General features: G+C 45.6%; 1 protein-coding gene across 1 annotated transcript; it reads right to left on the bottom strand.

Moving 5' to 3' along the window:
• Nucleotides 1–761: 761 nt before the first annotated feature.
• On the bottom strand, nucleotides 762–15,919 carry LOC142743740 (protocadherin-16-like; the record flags this gene model as incomplete). The annotated part of the gene is made up of 11 exons (XM_075854763.1): nucleotides 762–6,932; nucleotides 7,927–8,068; nucleotides 8,500–8,786; nucleotides 9,518–9,648; nucleotides 11,333–11,487; nucleotides 11,580–11,791; nucleotides 11,988–12,101; nucleotides 14,172–15,041; nucleotides 15,177–15,386; nucleotides 15,470–15,595; nucleotides 15,680–15,919. Coding segments are annotated over 11 exons (5,093 nt in total), but the record flags the coding sequence as incomplete, so codon positions are not given.
• Nucleotides 15,920–23,885: the final 7,966 nt, after the last annotated feature.

Raw genomic sequence — 23,885 nt, 5'->3', positions numbered from 1 at the left:
AGCGCCGGTGTAGGACTGGTATGTACCACTATATGGTCACTGTATGGTGTAATATTATATGGTCTGCAGAGCTCCGGTGTAGGACTGGTATCTACCACTATATGGTCACTGTATGGTGTAATATTATATGGTCTGCAGAGCGCCGGTGTAGGACTGGTATCTACCACTATATGGTCACTGTATGGTGTAATATTATATGGTCTGTAGAGAGCTGGTGTAGGACTGGTATCTACCACTATATGGTCACTGTATGGTGTAATATTATATGTTCTGCAGAGCGCTGGTGTAGGACTGGTATCTACCACTATATGGTCACTGTATGGTGTAATATTATATGGTCTGCAGAGCGCCGGTGTAGGACTGGTATCTACCACTATATGGTCACTGTATGGTGTAATATTATATGGTCTGCAGAGCGCCGGTGTAGGACTGGTATCTACCACTATATGGTCACTGTATGGTGTAATATTATATGGTCTGCAGAGCTCCGGTGTAGGACTGGTATCTACCACTATATGGTCACTGTGTGGAGTAATATCGGTCTTTGGTTACTACACAATCGTGGTCACATTATTTCTGTAAAGCTGACAGGGGGCCCCATGAAGTTTTTCGTCTGGTGGGCTCAAGGTACTCCCGTCCGACACTGATTATCTAGTTCTATAATCTGGGCTCCGGAGACATAATAAGAAGCATGGTGATGATAGACGTTCTTTCCGTTCTTCCGAGACGGATTGTGATAAACCACCACAGGGAGGCGCTGGAGTTGTCAATTCTCATTTATTTTATTACAAAGAGATTTCCACATTAAAAAGGAGTTTTGTATAAAAGTTGGCACTTGTGAACTGGTAACACAAAGGGAGAAGTCGGGTAAATAGCAGTGTCCCTTGTGCCCAGTATCCACCCTGTAATACAATAATCCTCACAACCCCCCTCCCCCGCCCCAATCACCCCAACATATTCTTCTTAAATACAAAGGAAGCGACACAGCTGTTTTTTTGGAGTACAATAAATACGTTTCTGAGATACACATAGACATGTCTGCTGGCTGTAACGCTGAGGGGCTGCAGATGTGCGAGGGTACGGAGCCGTGACTGGTGGGGGATGAGCAGAGATTACGAGAAATGTTCCCGGCCAGTAATCCTTACATGACTGAACCTGAGGCTCTGAAATGTTAACATTCGGTGTGGATGACCATAAAGACTAGGACACAGGAGATGTGGTGGTCTGGTCTATAGCAGCCGGTCTTTCTTGCGCCCCCTAGTGGGTGTTACAACATGAAAAACGGGTCCTCACTTCTTGCCATAGACCGGACATCTTTTTATGAACCCCTCCCCCAGTCATATACATAGTTGTACCTTCACTGTGAGCTGGGAGGATAATATTTCGCTAATTACAGATGTCGAATTGTCGGGGTAAAACTGACACTGAAATAAATACTTGTAATACTGACGGTGCTTCTAAGGGTCGGGGTTATAATGACCTGGTGCAGCGGGGGGGGGGGGGGGTAATACTGACAGTATAATAGTTACAGGTAGCTTATTAATCTCCTCATCATCTACTGAGAAGCAGCGTCTTCATACAGGGAATAGAGAGGAGTCCGCGTCCACTACAGGTGCATTATGGGGAATATCCGCTGTATATGCCACTAGCAGATTATGGCATTCATTGGCCAATAGTACAGGAGTGGAGATGCCAAGAATTCACGGCACCGGCTCTGTGATATGAGAGAAGTTCCCTCAACGTCTCGTGGTGAGAAGAAGGAAAAAGAGGAACTGACCTCCGACTACGACTACAGAGACACAGGGAGCGGGAGGAGAGTCCTAAAGACCAATGAATATCTATGTGAGCGGCCGGCATGAAGAGGCTCCTCAGAGGTGGACAGCGACACACAATGGCCACTCAATAATAGACAACGCACGCTTCTTCCTCATGATTAGTACCGTACATACAAGGCTGGGGACTGTGAAGGACTCTTCATGTAACACGTGGATTTATTGCTTGGTCTGAGAAGACCCATGTGTCAGACCGACGGGACAAGGAAGTCTTTATTATACACGTGGTGGCCGGTTATTGGCTGTAGGACGGACACCACAAGAACCTGGATGACATTGCATAGTGAGAGCAAAACCATTTCCAGAACCCCCGATATCCAGTTGCTGGCAGTCTCCCGCTGTGCGAGACACGTCCATCCATTAAATATTACCTAGTAAGGGCTCCTTTACACGGGGCGATTATCGGGCAGATCATTAGTTCATAGAACGCTTGTTGCCGTAATTTCCCTGTGCAAACATGGCAGCGATCAGCAGATGAGCGAGCAAACAACGGGGATAAACGAGCAATCGCCGGAGATTGTGTAAGTCAATAAGAACGGTTGAGAGCGTATCCTGCTGACCGGGGGCTGCGATCTGCAGAAAAGTTCATCTGTATTGGATTTTTTTAGTCGTGGTCAGACGCTAAGGACCTCCCTATAGTAAGGACCTCCCTATTGTAAGGACCTCCCTATTGTAAGGACCTCCTTATAGTAAGGACCTCCCTATTGTAAGGACCTCCCTATTGTACGGACCTCCCTATTGTAAGAACCTCCCTATTGTAAGGACCTCCCTATAGTAAGGATCTCCCTATTGTAAGCACCTCCCTATTGTAAGGACCTGCAACAGTCACACTTATTATTTATTTATGGTGTTCAGGTGGCATTGGGGTTCGCAGAGCGCTGTCACCATTTTTGTATATTGTACAGAAAGTCGTTCATGGTGCAGAGATCTGCATGTCATTAATAGAAGCCCAGACCGCGCTTCAAGGGGAAGAGCGATAAATGATGGGTGTTATCATCCGGAAAGACAAGTCCCCCAGAAACCTCTGAAACCAACACTGTATGGCAGCTGTAGTGCCCCCATAACCACTTTTCGGACCCTGTCTAGCAAAAATGTTTAAATTCCAAGTTAAAGTGACTTCATGTACGTCCCCCGCCCCAATGTGACGTCTTCATGAATTACAGCTCCGGATGTTTGTGTCTCTTGTCCATTACTGTAGACTGAAGATATTCTATACAGTTGTGTCAGGGGGTGTAGGGTATGGTCATATCCAGTAATCGGCTCATGTTGGGGGCTGTAGTGTTCTATATATAGAGTATAATAGAGTTGTATTATGTCATGTCCAGTGGTCGGGTCATGTTGGGGGTTGTAGTGTTTATGTATAGAGTATAATAGAGTTGTATTAGGTCATGTCCAGTGGTCGGGTCATGCTGGGGGTTGTAGTGTTCTCTGTATAGAGTATAATAGAGTTGTATTATATAATGTCCAGTGGTCGGGTCATGCTGGGGGTTGTAGTGTTCTATATATAGAGTATAATAGAGTTGTATTATGTCATGTCCAGTGGTTGGGTCATGCTGGGGGTTGTAGTGTTTATGTATAGAGTATAATAGAGTTGGATTATATCATGTCCAGTGGTTAGGTCATGCTGGGGGTTGTAGTGTTTATGTATAGAGTATAATAGAGTTGTAGTATATCATGTCCAGTGGTCGGGTCATGTTGGGGGTTGTAGTGTTTATGTATAGAGTATAATAGAGTTGTATTAGGTCATGTCCAGTGGTCGGGTCATGTTGGGGGTTGTAGTGTAGCACATGCAGCAAATCCTGGTAATCCTAATTCCTTCCTCTATAGAGAGGTGAGCAAATGATACCTGTATCCAATACCATCACTTCCACACCTAACAGCAAACTTCCTAAATACTATCCCCAGTCTCTGCCATGAGGTGCCCACATAATACTCATCTACCGGTCATCTATCACTTTCATGTAAACAAACATTCCTTAATCCATCGTCCGTCTTAGGTCACACATCTGGTCAGGCTCACAGGACTGAGATTATATGTCATGTCAAGGTCCCGTGATCCGGATATGGCTCAGCCCTTGCGGATTGTGTGCAGCTGCTGGTGAGCAGGTCCCGCCTGATATGTAGAAAATGTAAAAAAAAGAAGCTAGCTGCCCGTCTGGGGCAGGACTGCGTGTCGGTCAACATTAAGGCCGCGTGGAGCATTGACATTACAAGTCTCAAGTGTCACGTGCGGCAAGAATCATGGAGCTGCCAACCCCTGGTCAACAGAGGGAACCTCTGATGAAACATCATAGAAGGACTATCCTTCAACATGGCCTCGGAGAACATCTAAGAGGGGTCGGTCCTGGGCCCCTCACATTCTATGGCATTGGGCTTCATACTCTGCAGACTTTATGGTCTTTAAACTTTTAGTCTCTTACCACAAGAATCATCCTCACCATCTCAGACTCTTCCTTTCCCTATGTGTCTCTATCCTCCACTTTCACTGATCTCATTAAATTCTTAGTTCCCCATCACCAGAAGGGTCAAGATTATGCTCTGCACTGAGGACAGAGGCGGATGGGCCCTGGGAGATACCAAATGGGGAAACAACCGGTGAGCGTGCGGCTAGAGGAGACAACGATGGAGAGAAGCTAGGTGGAATGACAGAGGAGGACAGAGAAGCTTCATGGGTTATAGGAGAACGGCGTAGGGAGGAGAAGTTAGGGAAGGTTCTGCCCACCGCAGGCTTAGGCGGCACAGTCTTGGCCCCTGGGTGAGCAACAGATGTAATAAGAGGAGGGGGATCAATACGAGGTTGAGGAATTGCTTTTGGTTTTGGCTGGAAAGGTTTTCTTAATGCCGACTCATCTTTGAGTCGCGCAATCTCCATGAACACACTGGCCAATGGCTGAAACTGGGGACACCAGTTCAGCAGATAATCCCAGTTGTAGCTGCCACGTAACTCCTCATCACTCGCAACAATAGCTGTTAATGATCCTTCTACTGATGGTTTGCCATTTTCAGGGAAAGAATAGTCCTTTGGGTGCGACATACTGAGCCCACACCCCACCCCCATAAACGCACCCCCTCCCCCACTGTCATCTCGATAGAGTGTCGCCTGACCAGAACCCTTTTTGTTCTTAAACCATTGTCCACTGTCCATAGAGGGGTCACAGGAGATATCAGACAGCTGGTCAGCATCTTGTTGTATACCGGAGTCTGGACCGCGTGCAGACATGTGTTCTTGCATAGAGGAGGTGATGCTTGCAACGCGAGGGTATTCATTGATCATGCGGATCTCATCATCTTCTGCCGCTTCAGCTGATCCCCGGCCACTCGAATGCGAGGGATCTAGAGACCCCCCTCTAGTATAAGATCCATCCACAGTGGAAGATTCCATAGAGTAACCTGGAAGAGTTTGGTGATAAATCCGGTCACCACTACCCAGTGCTGATTTATCGTGCCCCATTCTCTGTAGGGAACTTCCTTGTAAAGTGTCCAGTTGGGCATCAGCTTCTTCACTTTTCTTCTGCATCCCCCGGGACCTGCAGACCACCAGAATAATTGCAACTGCAGCTAAAACCACAACTACGGCCAATGATGAAGCGACAGATACAATTAGTAGTAGATTCAGATCAGGGGCCAAACCAAAAGAGGTGTGTGTGATGTCCACCGTCAGCGGGGCCACGGCTACACGTGATGCTGGGAGGGGGCTGTGAGCATGAACTTCCAGAGTCATTTCCCTTGTCTCTCTTTTAGAGCGACCAGAGCGGTGTCTCTGACTGTCTACTTTCAGATAGATCTGACCCGTCGTTTCATTCATTCCAAAGTAGGGTGATGGTTTAGAAAAGGAGTAGAAGACCAGCCCGTCAGCGCCTTCATCCTCGTCCGTTGCCTGCACCTGGCCAATAATCTGGCCTTTGTTAGCGCTTTCTGGCACCTCAAAATTATAGTATTGGGCAACAAATACGGGGTCGTACTCATCTTCTCCGGTCACCAGAACCTGCACCGTGACTGTAGCAGAGAAGTTGCCGGCGTCTGTTGCTTTGATTATCATGTTGAAGGTTTTGCTGCGCTCATAGTCGAAGCTTTGCCGGGACAGCAGTTCTCCTGACGTCCTGTTCACAGAAAATACATCTTTTCCAGTCAGTAGTCCCGGTTCTGTTGCCGGAAGCTCTAGCACGGTATATAGCAGCTGGCCAAACGTTCCTGTGTCCAGGTCAATGGCATGAATGATGGTAAATAAAGTGTTTGCCGGCTGGTTTTCCCGAATACTCGTGGTCAGAATCTGTACTGGAAAGTAAGGCTTGTTGTCATTGATGTCACGAACTTCCACAGTGACAGGAGCAAGAGCAAAATGTACCAGGCCACCGTGCCCATCGAACGCCAGGACTACCAGTGCATGCACGGCCTCCCGCTCCCTGTCCAGCTGACGCACCAGCTTTATTGCTCCTGTTGCTTCATTGATGTGAAAAAGTCGACTTTCATCCCCTGATGTGATTCTGTAATGCACCAGCCCATTGTGACCCGTGTCAGAGTCCTGCGCCAATACCCGGAGCACCTCCGAGCCAACAGGTGCCGCTTCACTAAGAAGTACGGTGTAATCCGGCCGTGGGAATACCGGAGGGTTATCATTAACGTCCAGTACAGTGATGAGTACATGGACAGAGCGACTTCTCTGGGGGACACCCCTATCAGACGCGCCCACAGTCAGATTATAGGAGTGAGTGCTCTCAAAATCCAGACTATCTGTTAAGATGATTGAACCAATTTGCTGAAATTGCCCATTCCAGAAGCGCACGGCACTCTGGACTTGGAAGACGTTACCAATATTCCCACTCAGAATGGTGTAATCCAGGACTGAATTCTCTGGGGTCAAGTCTGCATCCGTGGCCTCTAAAATCAAGATGGTGCTGCTGAGCGGGAGGTCCTCCGGGACCACAGCAGAGTATTCTTGCTGGAGGAAAGTGGGGACATGGTCATTAACATCCAGAACCAGAATCTGCACCATTACAAGAGAGGAAAGACTTGGGGATCCCTGATCTCGAGCTTCTACCAGCACCTCCACCACAGCCCGCGACGTCTCCAGCTCCAGGGGCCGCAACGTGAACAGGGTCCCTGAAAATAGAAGAATGAGAAACCGGTAATTGACCAGACACAAAACCGGAACAAGAGGAACGTACGTGTCTAATGACAAATCTATCACCACAGGAATCCTACAGTCATGTAAGAAAGTAAGTACACCCCACGGCAAGTTACCATCTGTGGACATCTCCGTATCTGATCCCCAGAATATAAAGATGGAGGGAAAAAAACAAGAACAAAGTGATTTCAAACATTCAACAAAAAATCCACAGTAATGACATTTTCTACAATGGAAAAAGTAAATGCCCTAATCTCTGGTACTGCCCCCTGGCTGTAATTTCTGGTATTGCCCCCTTGACTCTAATCACTCGTATTGCTCCCTGGCTGTAATCCCTGGTATTGCCCCCTGGCTGTAATCCTTGGACGTCATGTGTACTCACAATCCTGACACCTGCTGACTCTTTTCTGTGAGATTTCGTTTCCCTTGCTGCAAATCTCACAGAAAAGATTCAGAAGTGTCAGGATTGTGAATACACATGACGTCCAGGCTGGAGGTGATGTGTATTCATTATCTGGACACTTGATTAACGTTAATCTCTGTGTATGCGGCTGCACATCGCTGCTGTGTAAATGAATGGAGAGGAGTGTATGATGCTGACTGGTCACTGATTGGTCAGCGTCATACACGTAAACACGCCCAGTTGTCCATTTCAAACCTCATTTGCATATATATAAAATAGCTCATAACTTGGCCAAAAATGAATGTTTTTTTTTAAAACAAAACGTTTCTGTTCTCGACATTGCAGCGCCGATCACATGCAATAGGAGATAGGGATGTGAGAATCTGGTGACAGCCTCTTTAAGTCACTTTCTTATCATTTTTCCTTCACTTCTATCCGTGAATGAATCTACATGTTGTTGTGCTCACGTATTCTGAAGAATCTCAGACTTTCCGTGGGGTGCACTTATTTTTCCCGTGCAGGACGGGCCTGTAAAGCGCAGGATTGGGGCTGGATTGTTATATTACCATTATCTGGATCGATGTGGAAGGCGCCGGGACCAGAAGACAACACTTTATAAGTGACTCTGCCCATCTCCCCGGAGTCCCGATCAGTGGCAGAAATAGTGATAAGCGGCGTCCGCGCCTCAGTGTGTTCTAGAATTGTGACCTGATGGGTAGAAATGATTCATTACTGTCACATCTATAACACCGGAGGGACCAATAAGCAGAGGATCCTCCACATAAAGCAGCCAGAAGCGGGTCACCCTGGGGTACATGTGGCGGGGGGTCACCCCGGGGGACATGTGGTGGGGGGTCACCCCGGGGTACATGTGCCGGGGGGGTAACCCCAGGGGACATGTGGCAAGGGGCCACCCCGGGGGGTATATGTGGCGGGGGTTCATGCCGGGGTACATCTGGCGGGGGGTCACCCCGGGGGACATGTGGCGGGAGTCACCCCGGGGGACATGTGGCGGGGGGTCATGCCAGGAGACATGTGGTGGGGGGGGTCACCCCGGGGGCTACATGTGGTGGGGGGTGGTCACCCCGGGGGACATGTGGCAGGGGGTCACCCCGGGGGACATGTGGCGGGGGTGATACCTGGTATAAGCTCTGTTTGAACTCCGGGGCGTTATCGTTGACATCCTGTAGAGTCAGTCGCACATCTGCCCTTGTCTGGTGTTTCCCGTCTGATGTCTGTACTGATAAAGTATAGGATGCCCGCTCCTCATAGTCCAGGGGCTCGGTAAGCCGTATCTGCCCACCGTAACGGAAGATGCTGAAAGTGCTTCCCGGAGACCCATCTATGGTCAGAAGGTACCACAAAGGGGGGCCAGAGTCCACGTCATTGGCTGTCACCTGAGCAATCTCTGACCCAATGAGAGCATCTGTAGACAAGCATGGACAAGCATGAGGATGAAGTCAATTCTCCATCATATGTCCCTGTCTGACCCCCCAGGAATGAGCGCAGCACCGCCTTACAAAGACCAAAATAGACCAATCACCAGGTCCAAGGGGCACAATCACCGGGTCCAGGGGGCACAATCACCGGGTCCAGGGGCCACAATCGCCGGGTCCAGGGGGCGCAATCACCGGGTTCAGGGGCCACAATCACCGGGTCCAGGGGACACAATCACAGGGTCCAGGGGCCACAATCATTGGGTCCAGGGGCCGCAATCACCGGGTCCAGGGCCCGCAATCACCGGGTCCAGGGGCGCAATCACCGGGTCCAGGGGGTGCAATCACCGGGTCCAGGGGCCGCAATCACCGGGTCCAGGGGCCGCAATCACCGCGAAGAGGAGAAATATCGGCTTGTGACTTATGCCGGTCTCCGCTTCTTCTGGATCAACATTGCAGGACAACTGGCTGAGCCGGGGGGGGGATCAGTCTTACATTCTGGGTGACTTTACTGGCGGTCACACCTTCTAGAATAGGATATAATGGCGTCTCTCTCCACACACACCTAGAGCTGCGTACACACAATCTGATACTATAGAGGAGGGCCTGATTATAGGTGGCGAGCTGCTGGCTTAGGCCGATCTTTTCGTAATATAACTCATGGTATTAAGTGATAAGGACTTTTATAGGGAGACTTTAGAATAAAAATCTATTCACTTACCCTCCCGGACACTGAGCTCCAGCTGGAGGGGAATAGTTGGACTATTATCATTTATATCCATCACTAACAGAGTGAGCGTTGCCGATCCAGTGAGTGGAGGGGACCCCCGATCCATCGCTGTGACCACCAACCTGGAAAGAGACACAAGCAATGTACAATTATCAGACTGCATGCAGAAACTGAGCTTAGACATGTGTATCTATCATCTATCTATCTATCTATCTATCTATCTATCTATCTATCTATCTATCTATCTATCTATCTATCTATCTATCTATCTATCTATCTATCACAGAACATGCATAGGAGGAATGTAAAGGATCTGCCAGACACAGCTTCTGTGTCGACGCCCGTGGTTAGTCAGTCTGCACCTGCTCCTAAGTCTGATAGAGTGACTCAATCATCTACCACTCAGGCTCGGAGGCTGAGGAGTGGGAGAGCCTATCACAGCCTGGCCAGACGACGGAGCTAGCTCCTGCCCTCTGTCTATTTATACCTGCATTTCCTGCTCCTTTGCCTGTGATTCTGTCTGGTTTCCTGGCTCTGCTGCTGCTTGTACTTTTGTCCTCTGCTCCATATTGACCCTGGCTTTACTGACTACGCTCCTGCTCTGCGATTTGTACCTCGTGCACTCCTGGTTTGACTCGGCTCGTCCACTACTCTTGTTGCTCACTGTGTTGCCGTGGGAAACTGCCCCATTTCCCTTAGCTTCTGTGTACCCTCGTCTGTTTGTCTGTCGTGCACTTATTGAGCGTAGGGACCGTCGCCCAGCTGTACGCCGTCACCTAGGACGGGCCGTGCAAGTAGGCAGGGACTGAGTGGCGGGTAGATTAGGGCTCACCTGTCTGTCTCCCTACCCCGGCATTACAAGGAAGCACTAGGAGGGAGCAGGGGGGGAGTAAGACACAGACACTGCTGTCGATAGAAGTCTATAGAGAGAAGAGAGGAGGAGGTTGGAGCAGGTGGATAGAAAGACACAGACAGCTGCCGATAGAAGTCGATGGAGAAGGAGGAGGGAGCAGGTGGAAATAAAGATACAGACACAGCTGCCAATAGACATCTAGGGAGATTGGAGGGGGAGAAGGAGGAGGGAGCTGTCGGAAAGAAAGACACAGCTGCCGATAAAAGTCTATGGAGATTGGAGGGGGTGAAGGAGGGGGAGCAGGTGGAAAGAAAGACACAGAGACTGCTGCAGATAGAAGTCTAGGGAGAATGGAGGGGAGTAAGGAGCAAGGAGAGAGAGAGAGACAGACATGCTGCCAATAGAAGTTTATGGAGAAGGAATGGGGAGTAGAGAGAGAGAAAGACACAGACATGCTACCCATTCAAGTCTATGGAGATGGGAGGGGGTGCAGGAGCTGAGTGAAAAAGACACAAAAAGATGTAGTGCTGGATCATCTTCACTGCTCATTACTGCTGTATAATCTCCTCCATACTGCAGCGTATATATATATATATATATATATATATATATACACTGTGTATATATATATATATATATACACACACACACACCCCCCCTGTATGATACTACTACTATATATATATATATATATATATATATATATATATATATATATATATATATATATATATATATATATATATATACATGGATCTATGTGTGCAGTGTATAGAAGACATGATAGCAGTAGCTCTGCGCCAACTGAGAATTTGAGAGGAGAAAACTGCTGAATAATGCAGAATACAAGTCCTATAATGGCCAGAAATGGAGTTATTCCTCATGTGACACACATATAACAGCTGATTCTGCCCCCTGGAGGGTCCAAAAATGTGTCCAGTGAATTCACTCACCGAGCCTCAGACCAGATCTCACGGTCCAAAATGACAGCAGTGGAGACAACGCCCGAGTGGGGGTCAATGCGAAACAAATCCTTCATGGGCTGAGACGCCTCAAACATGTAGGTGACCTGACCGTTCACTCCCTGGTCCGGATCTTCAGCGAGGACCTGGAATCAGAAGAATCCGCTATTACCTCTTACCATGGGATTATCGGGGGGCAGAAATCTAGAACCCCAGTGACCTCACCGCCTGCTCTTACCTGTATAATGCGACTTCCATCCGCCTGTCCCTCCCGGATACACGCCGTGTAGGACGGAAGCTGAAAGCGAGGGGCATTGTCATTGGCGTCCTGCAGAAGGATCGTGACGGTGGTGAAGGCGAAAAACTGCGATGTCTCCGCCTGGACCACCAGTTTATGGCGAGGGCTCGATTCAAAGTCCAGGAACGCCGAATGCAGCACCGAGACCTGCCCTGGAGAGGAACCAGAGGGGGTTAATATAGAGCGACAGAAGGGGAAGCGGAAGGGTTAATACAGCCCAGAAAGTGTGGATATTACTATGGTGGGGATTATTATCTGTATATTATTAGTGTAGGGATCTCTGCTATGGATATTACTATGGTGGGGATTATTCTCTGTATACCTTTAGTGGTGGGTCAGGGTTCTCACCTGTATTTGTGTTGATGGTGAATGCTCCATTTTCGTTTCCACTCAGGATGCTGTAGATGATTTTTCCAGAAGAGCCGCCATTGTGTGAGGCTTTTACGGATCCAATCACTGAGCCTATAAAATATGAAATATGACAATAATTCAGCAGATTTAGGGGAAGCAGCACTATAACCCATTGACCTGAGGAGCAGCGCCGATGACATTAGTGACAGAGATCAGATTTGTTTTGCTTCTTAATCAGATCATCAAGTATCTTGGTAACCGTGCGCAGTCTGTACAACAACATAATTACTCTACTGGTTACTTGACTCTGCCTGTTATTTTAATCTACCCATTACTCTACTTTAGCCTTGACTCCACTCTTTCCTTTACTCTACTGTGCTAACTCTATTCTACCGATTATTCTATTCTGCCTAGTACTCTACTGGTTACTCTACTCTACACATTACTCGACCCTGCCCATTACTCTTCTCTACTGGTTAATTGACTCTACCTGTTACTCTACTTTACCCATTACTATACTCTACCCATTACTATACTCTAACCATTACTCTACTCTACCCATTACTATACTCTACCCATTACTATACTCTACCCAATACTATACTCTACCCATTACTCGACTCTACCCATTACTATACTCTACCCATTAATATACTCTACCCATTAATATACTCTTCCCATTACTATACTCTACCCATTATTATACTCTACCCATTACTCTACTCTACCCATTACTCTACTCTACCCATTACTATACTCTACCCATTACTCTACTCTACCCATTACTCTACTCTACCCATTACTATACTCTACCCATTACTATACTCTACCCATTAATATACTCTTCCCATTACTATACTCTACCCATTACTATACTCTACCCATTAATATACTCTACCCATTAATATACTCTTCCCATTACTATACTCTACCCATTATTATACTCTACCCATTACTCTACTCTACCCATTACTCTACTCTACCCATTACTCTACTCTACCCATTACTATACTCTACCCATTACTATACTCTACCCATTACTATACTCTACCCATTAATATACTCTTCCCATTACTATACTCTACCCATTACTATACTCTACCCATTACTATACTCTACCCATTACTATACTCTACCCATTATTATACTCTTCCCATTACTATACTCTACCCATTACTATACTCTACCCATTACTATACTCTACCCATTATTATACTTTACCCATTACTCTACTCTACCCATTATTATACTCTACCCATTACTCTACTCTACCCATTACTCTACTCTACCCATTACTATACTCTACCCATTACTCTACTCTACCCATTACTATACTCTACCCATTACTATACTCTACCCATTACTATACTCTACCCATTATTATACTCTACCCATTACTATACTCTACCCATTACTCTACTCTACCCATTACTCTACCCATTACTATACTCTACCCATTACTCTACTCTACCCATTACTATACTCTACCCATTACTCTACTCTACCCATTACTATACTCTACCCATTACTATACTCTACCCATTACTATACTCTACCCATTATTATACTCTACCTATTACTATACTCTACCCATTACTCTACTCTACCCATTACTCTACTCTACCCATTAATATACTCTACCCATTACTATACTCTACCCATTACTATACTCTACCCATTATTATACTCTGCCCATTACTCTATTCTACCCATTACTCTACTTGTTACTCTGCTCTACCCATTACTCAACTCTACTAATTACTGAACCCTGCTCATTACTTGACTTAGCCCATTACTTTGACGTTAGTAATATTCCTATTATAGGAAAGTAGTAGTTATTATCCTAACAACAGGCAAATTAAAAAGTACATGAGGTTCCCCCAGTTTTCTCTTTATTGGGTATAGAGCCCCTTATCTATCAGTAGTCGTATCTATAACAGAGGTGGGGATGAATGTCTTGCAGTCATGAATTATTGGTAGGTGGTGGCCCATGTTTAGTGCTGGGCACATCCACCAGCAATAGCTGCCGATTCTTAGATAAAATAATTGGATAGCCCTTTGGCTTGTTTCATTGTTTCCTGCTCTTAAGGGCCACACATAAACAACTGACCTGCAGTGAACAGTCACACTCATACTGTCCTACTCTATTACTGCAGTTGAGTTTTTTTTATATCCACTTACCTTGGGGACTGTTCTCAGATAAACTGAACTCATTGGCATCTCTTGGGAATCGTGGACCCCGTGGTGCCTCCTCACGTACATGTATGACAAGAACAGCAGTGGTGGATAGTGGTGGTTCACCAAGATCTGAGGCCTGTACAAAAACAGTGCGTTCTCGTTGGCTCATCCCATCTAGAGGTTCTAGCAGACGTATTTCACCGGTATAAGGGTCCACAGAAAAGCGTCCTGTTCCAGAATTTGGTGCCAACCTGTATAAGATGGAAGCATTGGCCCCGGCATCCTTATCTTCTGCTCTCATTGCAGCCAAAGTCCTCTTGGTGGGAGTGTTACGAGACAGATTCAAGTGAAACGGACTACGTAAAAATGCTGGAGGATTATCATTGACATCCTTTACTATAACTGTCACGCTAGCTTCTGCACTGCGTGGTCCAGATGGGTCAGAGTCCATTACCCATGCCAAGAAGGTATAAGCAGCCCGCCGCTCACGGTCAAGCTGAATTGCTGTTGTGATATGTCCAGTAAGAGGGTCAATATGGAAGGCTCCCTGAGTACCATTAGACAGGTGGAATGTAGTTCGCCCATTCGAACCATAATCAGGATCAAGGGCTGTCAATTTCAGAACCAAACTTCCAACAGGAGCTCCTTCAGGAACCTCTGCATTGAAAGATGATGCTGAGAAGGTAGGAGAGTTGTCATTGAGATCTAGCACAGAGACAGTGATAGTGGTGGAGGCACTGAGGGATGGGTCACCAGAATCATGGACCAGCACAGTCAGCTGGTACTCTGACACAGACTCTCGGTCCAATGCTCTAGACGTTGAGAGGGCTCCAGTTGAAGAATCTAAGGAGAAGTCTTGTGATTGATCACCATCTGCAAAGAAAGTTTAGAGACATGACTGGACCGTCTTACGAATGTAGCGTCAGGAACCGGAGATAAGTAATCATATAATAACCCGCTTAACATGTTCTGTGGTGACGAGTTGCAGTAAGACATAGGGACACTTACCTATCACATGATATTGTAGCCGTCCATTGCTCCCTGTGTCCGGGTCCCAGGCTCGGAGAACACATAGTGTAATTGGCTCCTGGTTCTCAGGAACTTCAAGGAAAATGCTGTCACTCTCGAATATGGGAACATTGTCATTGTCATCTCCAACAGTGACGTGAATCTTGATCTCGGACACCTTCGGTGGGGAACCTCCATCCTGAGCATATGCTATAACAAGTAATGTGGCGTGAGGGCACTAGATATGTAGCAGAGCGGCTCTGGATGTATGCGATGTGGGTCATTGTATATACCTGTCAGCTTGTAGACATCATTTTTCTCCCGGTCAAGTGGCTTCTTGGTAATTAGTATTCCACTTTCAGGATCCAGTGAGAATTCGTCCCCGGTAACCCCTCCATATGTGATATGTCCTCCAGGTCCTATGATCATGAAGTGACATCAGGTCGTCAGGATGAAGCTTTACATTGAGACCCCAATAACCTGCGTTCACTTCTTCTACTCACCGAGATCTCCGTCCACGGCCTTCAATCTCAGCACGGTCGTGCCCGCAGCCTGATTTTCCTTCACATTCCCTTCATACCGGGTTTTTTCAAAGGTAGGAATCTCATCATTCACATCAAGAACCGAGACGGAAAGTGTCTGAGTACTGGATAGACGCGGAGAACCATAATCCAGGACCACCAGGGTCAGATTATACTCAGCTGTTTCTTCACGGTCTAATGCTCTGACCACAGATAGCGCTCCTTCATAGAAGAGATAAAGCACCAACAGTGGCGGTTAATATGACTATAAACCCCATCATTGCTACTAGCAGTACATCCCAGAATCCTAAGACGCTACTATGAATCTATTCACAGAAAACACTAACACTGCTACCAGTCACATCACAGAATTCACAAACACTACTACTAACTACTACTACCCCATACTACTACTACTACTACTACTACCCACATACTACTACTTCTACTAACTACTACTACCCATACTACTACTACTTCTACTAACTACTACTACTACTACCCATACTACTACTACTACTACTAACAATACTACTACTGACAATACTACTACTAATACTACTACTACTACTACTACCACCCATACTACTACTACTACTACTACTACTTACCATACTACTACTACTACTTCTACTAACTACTACTACTACTACCCATACTACTACTACCCCCATACTACTACTACTACTACTAACAATACTACTACTGACAATACTACTACTAATACTACTACTACTACTACTTACCATACTACTACTACTACTACCACCCATACTACTACCCATACTACTACTACTACGACTACTACAACCCATACTACTAACTACTACCTACTACCCCATACTACTACTACTACCCATACTACTACCCATACTACTACTACCCATACTACTACTACTACTACTACTACTACTACTACTGCTACCCATACTACTAACTACTACCCCATACTACTACTACTACTACTAAAAACTACTACTACTACTACCACCACCCATACTACTACTACTACTACTACTAACTACTACCACTACTACCCATACTACTACTACTACTACTAACTACTACCCCCATACTACTACTACTACTACTACTACTACTACTACTACCCCATACTACTACTACTACTACCCACATACTACTACTTCTACTAACTACTACTACTACTACTACTTCTACTAACTACTACTACTACTACCCATACTACTACTACCCCCATACTACTACTACTACTACTAACAATACTACTACTGACAATACTACTACTAATACTACTACTACCACCCATACTACTACTACTACTACTTACAATACTACTACTACCACCCATACTACTACCCATACTACTACTACTACTACAACCCATACTACTAACTACTACCTACTACCCCATACTACTACTACTACTACTACTACTACTACCACCACCCATACTACTACCACTACCCATACTACTACTACTACTACAACCCATACTACTAACTACTACCTACTACCCCATACTACTACTACTACTACTACTACTACCACCACCCATACTACTACTACTACCCATACTACTACTACTACTACTACTACTACTAGTAGTAGTCATCTCTGTCTAAGTGTCATACTGTCAAAGTGTCCTGGCAGTTATACATGGCACAGATCTAACATCCATCTCTCTTCTCTTCATACAGGTATATAATCCATTTCATTCCTGCATGAACCTCATCCCTGCTGTAGCTGCATTTCAAAAAGCTGAAACTTTTATTTGATGGTACTCTGCTTTCCTGTCTTGCTATATAGTCTAATGTTATCTCAAAGTTTTGTCAAAGTGTTTGATCGTCGTTAAGTTTTATGATCATCCAGACCAGCTAGTTTATTTGTTTATCTCTGCAGAGCTTTTAACCTCATGTGTCTAGTTGATTTGATTAATAGCTGAACGAGCTTAATTAGGCCTAGATCTGAGCACCTACTCCCCTATAAATTTAGATGTAGCATATGGGGAAGGCACTCGTGCAGGGGGGCACGACGGCAGAAGTCATACTGTCAAAGTGTCCTGGCAGTTATACATGGCAGCTATACATGGCAGCTATACATGGCAGTTATACATGGCAGTTATACATGGCAGTTATACATGGCAGCTATACATGGCAGTTATACATGGCAGTTATACATGGCAGCTATACATGGCAGTTATACATGGCAGTTATACATGGCAGTTATACATGGCAGCTATACATGGCAGTTATACATGGCAGTTGCACAGTGACAGGTAAGCTGCATTACCAAACCAGACAAACTAGCCCACGCTCTCAATATTAGATTTCTAACTATCTGTAAACAAACATGTTTGCCACCGCTCTCATCATTATAGCTGCTCTTGGTTTGCAATCCTATTGCCCATTTAATACTTGCTCAAAAACAGTCCGCATCAGTCCTTCTATCCTGGCCTCACCCATGTACAGCTCCCATTCACTATTCACTTTCCTCAGTCAACTTAACCCATCTCATCCCACTGCCCAACATAAAAAACGCTCTCATAAATCACAGAACCATCTGCTGTCACTCTCCATTCTCCTGCTGCTAGCTGCAGGGGACATCTCTCCCAACCCTGGCCCTCCCTTCTCTTCTGCCAAGCTCAACCACTTACCTGCCACACATAGAAACCCTGCAAATCTTCTTGCCATTCCTTGTGTGTCTTCTCCTGTCTCTTTTAACTGTGCTCTCTGGAACTCTCGGTCCGTGTGCAACAAACTCACCTTTATTCATGACTTATTCCTTTCTAACTCTCTCAACCTTCTGGCTCTTACAGAAACATGGCTACACCTGTCTGACACTGCTTCCCCTGCTGCTCTATCTTATGGTGGTCTCCAGTTCTCTCATGCCCCCAGAACTGAGAACAGGCAGGGTGGAGGAGTAGGTATACTTCTTTCCCCACACTGCACTTTCCAGGTCATTCCCCCGGTCCCCTCACTCACATTTCCCTCTTTTGAAGTCCACACCCTCAGACTCTTTCACCCTTTTCCCCTCCGAGTGGCAGTTGTCTACCGCCCACCGGGCTCACCCCGCCAATTCCTGGATCATTTTGCTGCCTGGCTTCCACAGTTTCTATCCTCTGAAACACCCACTCTCATCATGGGTGACTTCAACATCCCCATTGATAACCCAATCTCCTCATCTGCCTCCCAGTTTCTATCTTTAACCTCGTCCCTCGGTCTGTCACAACTTACTAACTCTCCTACACATGAAGACGGGCATTCACTTGACCTGGTCTTCTTCCGGCTCTGCTCAGTTTCTGACTTTATTAACTCTCCTCTCCCGCTTTCTGACCACAATCTTCTCTGCTTTACTATCAAATATTCTCTGCCTCCTCAGGTCATCCCTACGTATCAGACATACAGAAATCTACATGCCATTAACACTGTGAAACTTATAGACAGTCTACAGTCCTCATTGTCCCCTATCTCTTCCCTCTCCTGTCCCAATCTGGCTGCCAAACTTTATAACAACACTCTCAAAAATGCATTGGATGAAGCAGCCCCCCCTACACTCCGAGCCCCCCGACAAAGACGACGACAACCCTGGCACGCGCCTCAATCCCGCTTTCTTCAGCGGTGCTTGAGATGTGCCGAACGACTGTGGAGAAAATCGCATTTAAATGCAGATTTCCTCCATTACAAATTTATGCTCAAAACTTACAACTCGGCCCTTCACCGCGCCAAACAAGTCTACTTCACTTCTCTCATCTCCACACTATCTAATAATCCAAAACGCCTCTTTGATACTTTTCACTCCCTCCTTAGTCCTAAAGTTCAGACGCCAATCACAGATCTCAGTGCTGAAGACCTGGCCAATTATTTTAAAGTTAAAATTGACAACATCCGGCATGATATTATCTCCCAGTCCCCTAGTAACATCGATCCTCTTCCCCCCCACACTCCCTCTACTTCACTCTCAGCATTTGACCCAATAACTGAAGAAGAAGTCTCGAGGCTCCTCTCTTCTTCTCGTCCTACTACCTGCCCTAGTGATCCTGTCCCCTCACACCTCCTCCAGTCCCTCTCCCCTCACACCTCCTCCAGTCCCTCTCCCCGGCTGTCACTAGTCACCTGACTAAAATATTTAACCTCTCTCTTTCCTCTGGTATCTTTCCCTCCGCTTTTAAACATGCCATTATAAACCCATTATTGAAAAAACCAACTCTTGACCCATCCAGCGCTGCCAACTACCGACCAGTCTCTAATCTGCCCTTCATCTCCAAACTCCTGGAACGCTTGGTCTACTCTCGCCTTATCCGCTATCTCTCTGCTAACTCCATTCTTGACCCCTTACAATCTGGTTTCCGCACTCTACACTCCACAGAAACTGCCCTTACTAAAGTCTCAAATGATCTCTTGGCGGCTAAATCGGACGGTAAATCCTCTCTCCTGATTCTTTTGGATCTCTCTGCAGCCTTTGACACTGTAGACCACAAACTCCTACTTAACATGCTCCACTCTATTGGCCTCCAGGACGCGGCTCTCTCTTGGTTTTCCTCCTATCTCTCTGACCGCTCATTCAGTGTGTCATTTGCTGGTTCCACCTCTTCTCCTCTTCCCCTTGATATCGGGGTTCCTCAGGGATCAGTCCTAGGTCCGCTCCTCTTTTCTCTCTACACAGCTCCTATTGGACAAACCATCAGCAGACTTGGCTTCCAGTACCATCTCTACGCTGATGACACCCAATTATATACCTCTTCCCGTGACATCACCCCTGCTCTAATACAGAACACCAGTGATTGTCTGTCCGCTGTCTCTAACATCATGTCCTCTCTCTATCTGAAACTGAATCTTTCTAAAACTGAGCTCCTTGTGTTCCCACCATCTACTAACCTCCCTAAACCTGATGTCTCCATCTCTGTGTGTGGCACTACCATCACTCCTAAGCAGCACGCCCGCTGTCTCTATCATCACTCCAGGGCAGCACGCCCGCTGTCTCTATCATAACTCCTAAGCAGCACGCCCGCTGTCTCTATCATCACTCCTAAGCAGCACGCCCGCTGTCTCTATCACTATCATCACTCCTAAGCAGCACGCCCGCTGTCTCTATCATCACTCCTAAGCAGCACGCCCGCTGTCTCTATCATCACTCCTAAGCAGCACGCCCGCTGTCTCTATCATCACTCCTAAGCAGCACGCCCGCTGTCTCTATCATCACTCCTAAGCAGCACGCCCGCTGTCTCGGGGTTATTTTTGACTCAGATCTTTCCTTTACTCCTCACATACAATCACTTTCACGCTCCTGTCATTTTCACCTCAAAAACATCTCCAGAATCCGCTCTTTTCTTACGGAGGAAACTGCCAAAACTCTCATTGTTGCTCTGATTCACTCTCGTCTTGACTACTGTAACTCATTACTAGTCGGTCTTCCCCTCACTAAACTCTCCCCTCTCCAATCTATCCTCAATGCAGCAGCCAGGCTCATCTTTATGACCAACCGCTACACCAACGCCTCTAATCTGTGCCAGTCACTGCACTGGTTGCCCATCCCCTTCCGAATAAAATTCAAACTTATTACTCTCACCCACAAAGCTCTCCCCAGTGCTGCACCTCCTTACATCTCCTCCCTCATCTCTGTCTACCACCCTACTCGGGCTCTACGTTCTGCCAACGACCTTAGATTAAAATCCTCCATAATCCGAACCTCCCACTACCGTCTCCAGGATTTCTCTCGTGCTGCACCCGTCCTCTGGAATGTGCTACCCCAGACAATCAGATTAATTCCCAATATCCACAGTTTTAAACGTGCCCTGAAAACACATCTATTTAGACCGGCCTATAACATTCCCTAATCTGACTCCTTTCCATGGCCCTCCATTTAGATTAGTCATCAGAATAAGATTCCCTCACACTCCTTCTCTTCATGTCCGTCATACACGGATGCTGGCTGGTGACCGGCTCATGCAGCTTTATGTTACCACCGCATGTGTATAAAAATGGCCGGACCATTGTACAGAACAAACACTATTACACTTTGTGTCTCCCTTATGTCCTCATAGATTGTAAGCTGCTCTTGCGAGCAGGGTCCTCCTCTCCTCTCCTCATAGATTGTAATTTCTTGCGAGCAGGGTCCTCACTCCCCAGGTTTGAATTGTAAATGAACTTTGTCACTATGTAATGTCTGATATTGTTTGTTTCATGTTCCCTCTAAATTGTAAAGTGCTGCGTAATATGTTGGCGCTATATAAATAAAGATTATTATTATATTATTATTATTATTACTAACTACTACTACTAACAAAACTACTACTACTACTACTACTACCACCACCCATAATACTACTACTACAACAACAACCCATACTACTAACTACTACCTACTACCCCATACTACTACTACTACTACCCATACTACTACCCATACTACTACTACTACTACTACTACCACCACCACCCATACTACTACTACTACCCATACTACTACCCATACTACTACTACTACCACTACCCATACTACTACTACTACTACTACCACCCATACTACTACTACTACTACTACTACCACCCATAATACTACTAGTACTACTACTACAACCCATACTACTAACTACTACCTACTACCCCATACTACTACTACCACCACCACCCATACTACTACTACTACCCATACTACTACCCATACTACTACTACTACTACCACTACCCATACTACTACTACCCATACTACTACTACTACTACTACCACCCATACTACTACTACTACTACTACTACTACTACTACCACCCATAATACTACTAGTACTACTACTACAACCCATACTACTAACTACTACCTACTACCCCATACTACTACTACTACTACCCATACTACTACTACTACTACCACCCATACTACTACTACTACCCATACTACTACTACTAACTACTACTACTACTACCACCCATAATACTACTACTACAACCCATACTACTAACTACTACCTACTACCCCATACTACTACTACTACCCATACTACTACCCATACTACTACTACTACTACCCATACTACTACTACTACTACTACTACTACTACTACTGCTACCAATACTACTAACTTCTACCTACTACCCCATACTACTACTACTACTACTACTACTAAAAACTACAACTACTACTACCACCACCACCCATACTACTACTACTACTACTACTACTACTACTAACTACTACTACTACTACTACTACACATACTACTACTACTAACTACTACTACCCATACTACTACCCATACTACTACTACTAACTACAACCTACTACTACCTTCTGCCCCATACTACTACTACTTCTACTAACTACTACTACCCATACTACTACATCTACTAATAATACCCATACAACTACTACCACCCATGCTACTACTACTACTAACCATACTACTACTACTACTACTACTACTACTACTACAACTACTACTACTACTACTAACGACTATCTATTACCCTATACTACTACTACCACCCATACTACTACTACTAATACAAACTACTACCTATTACCCTATACTACTACTACCACCACCCATACTACTACTACTACTACTAACTACTACCTACTACCCCATACTACTACTGTCCATACTACTACTACCACCCATACTACTACTACTACTACTAACTACTACCCCATACTACTACTACTTCTACTACCTATACTACTACCCATACTACTACCCATACTACTAACTACTACCTCATACTACTACTAACTAATACTACTACTACTATCCATACTACTACTACCACCACTACTACTACTACTACTACTACTACTACCCCATACTACTACTACCCCATACTACTACTACTAATACTACTACTACTACTTCTACTAACTATACTACTACTACCAACTAACCCATACTACTACTACTACTACTAACTACTACTACTACTACTAACACTACTACTACTACTACTACTACTACCCATACTACTACTACTACCCCCATACTACTACTACTACTTCTACTATCTACTACTACCCCCATACTACTACTACTGACAATACTACTACTACTACTACTACTACCACCCATACTACTACTACTACTACTACTTACCATACTAATACTACTACCACCCATACTACTACCCATACTACTACTACTACTACTACTAGTAGTAGTACCCATACTACTACTACTACTACTACTACTACAACCCATACTACTAACTACTACCTACTA

This window comes from Rhinoderma darwinii, chromosome 2 (genome assembly GCF_050947455.1).
Source record: "Rhinoderma darwinii isolate aRhiDar2 chromosome 2, aRhiDar2.hap1, whole genome shotgun sequence".
Taxonomy (NCBI): Eukaryota; Metazoa; Chordata; class Amphibia; order Anura; family Rhinodermatidae; genus Rhinoderma; species Rhinoderma darwinii.
Note: the sequence above shows the minus strand (reverse complement) of the source record. Positions and strands in the feature narration are given on the sequence as shown.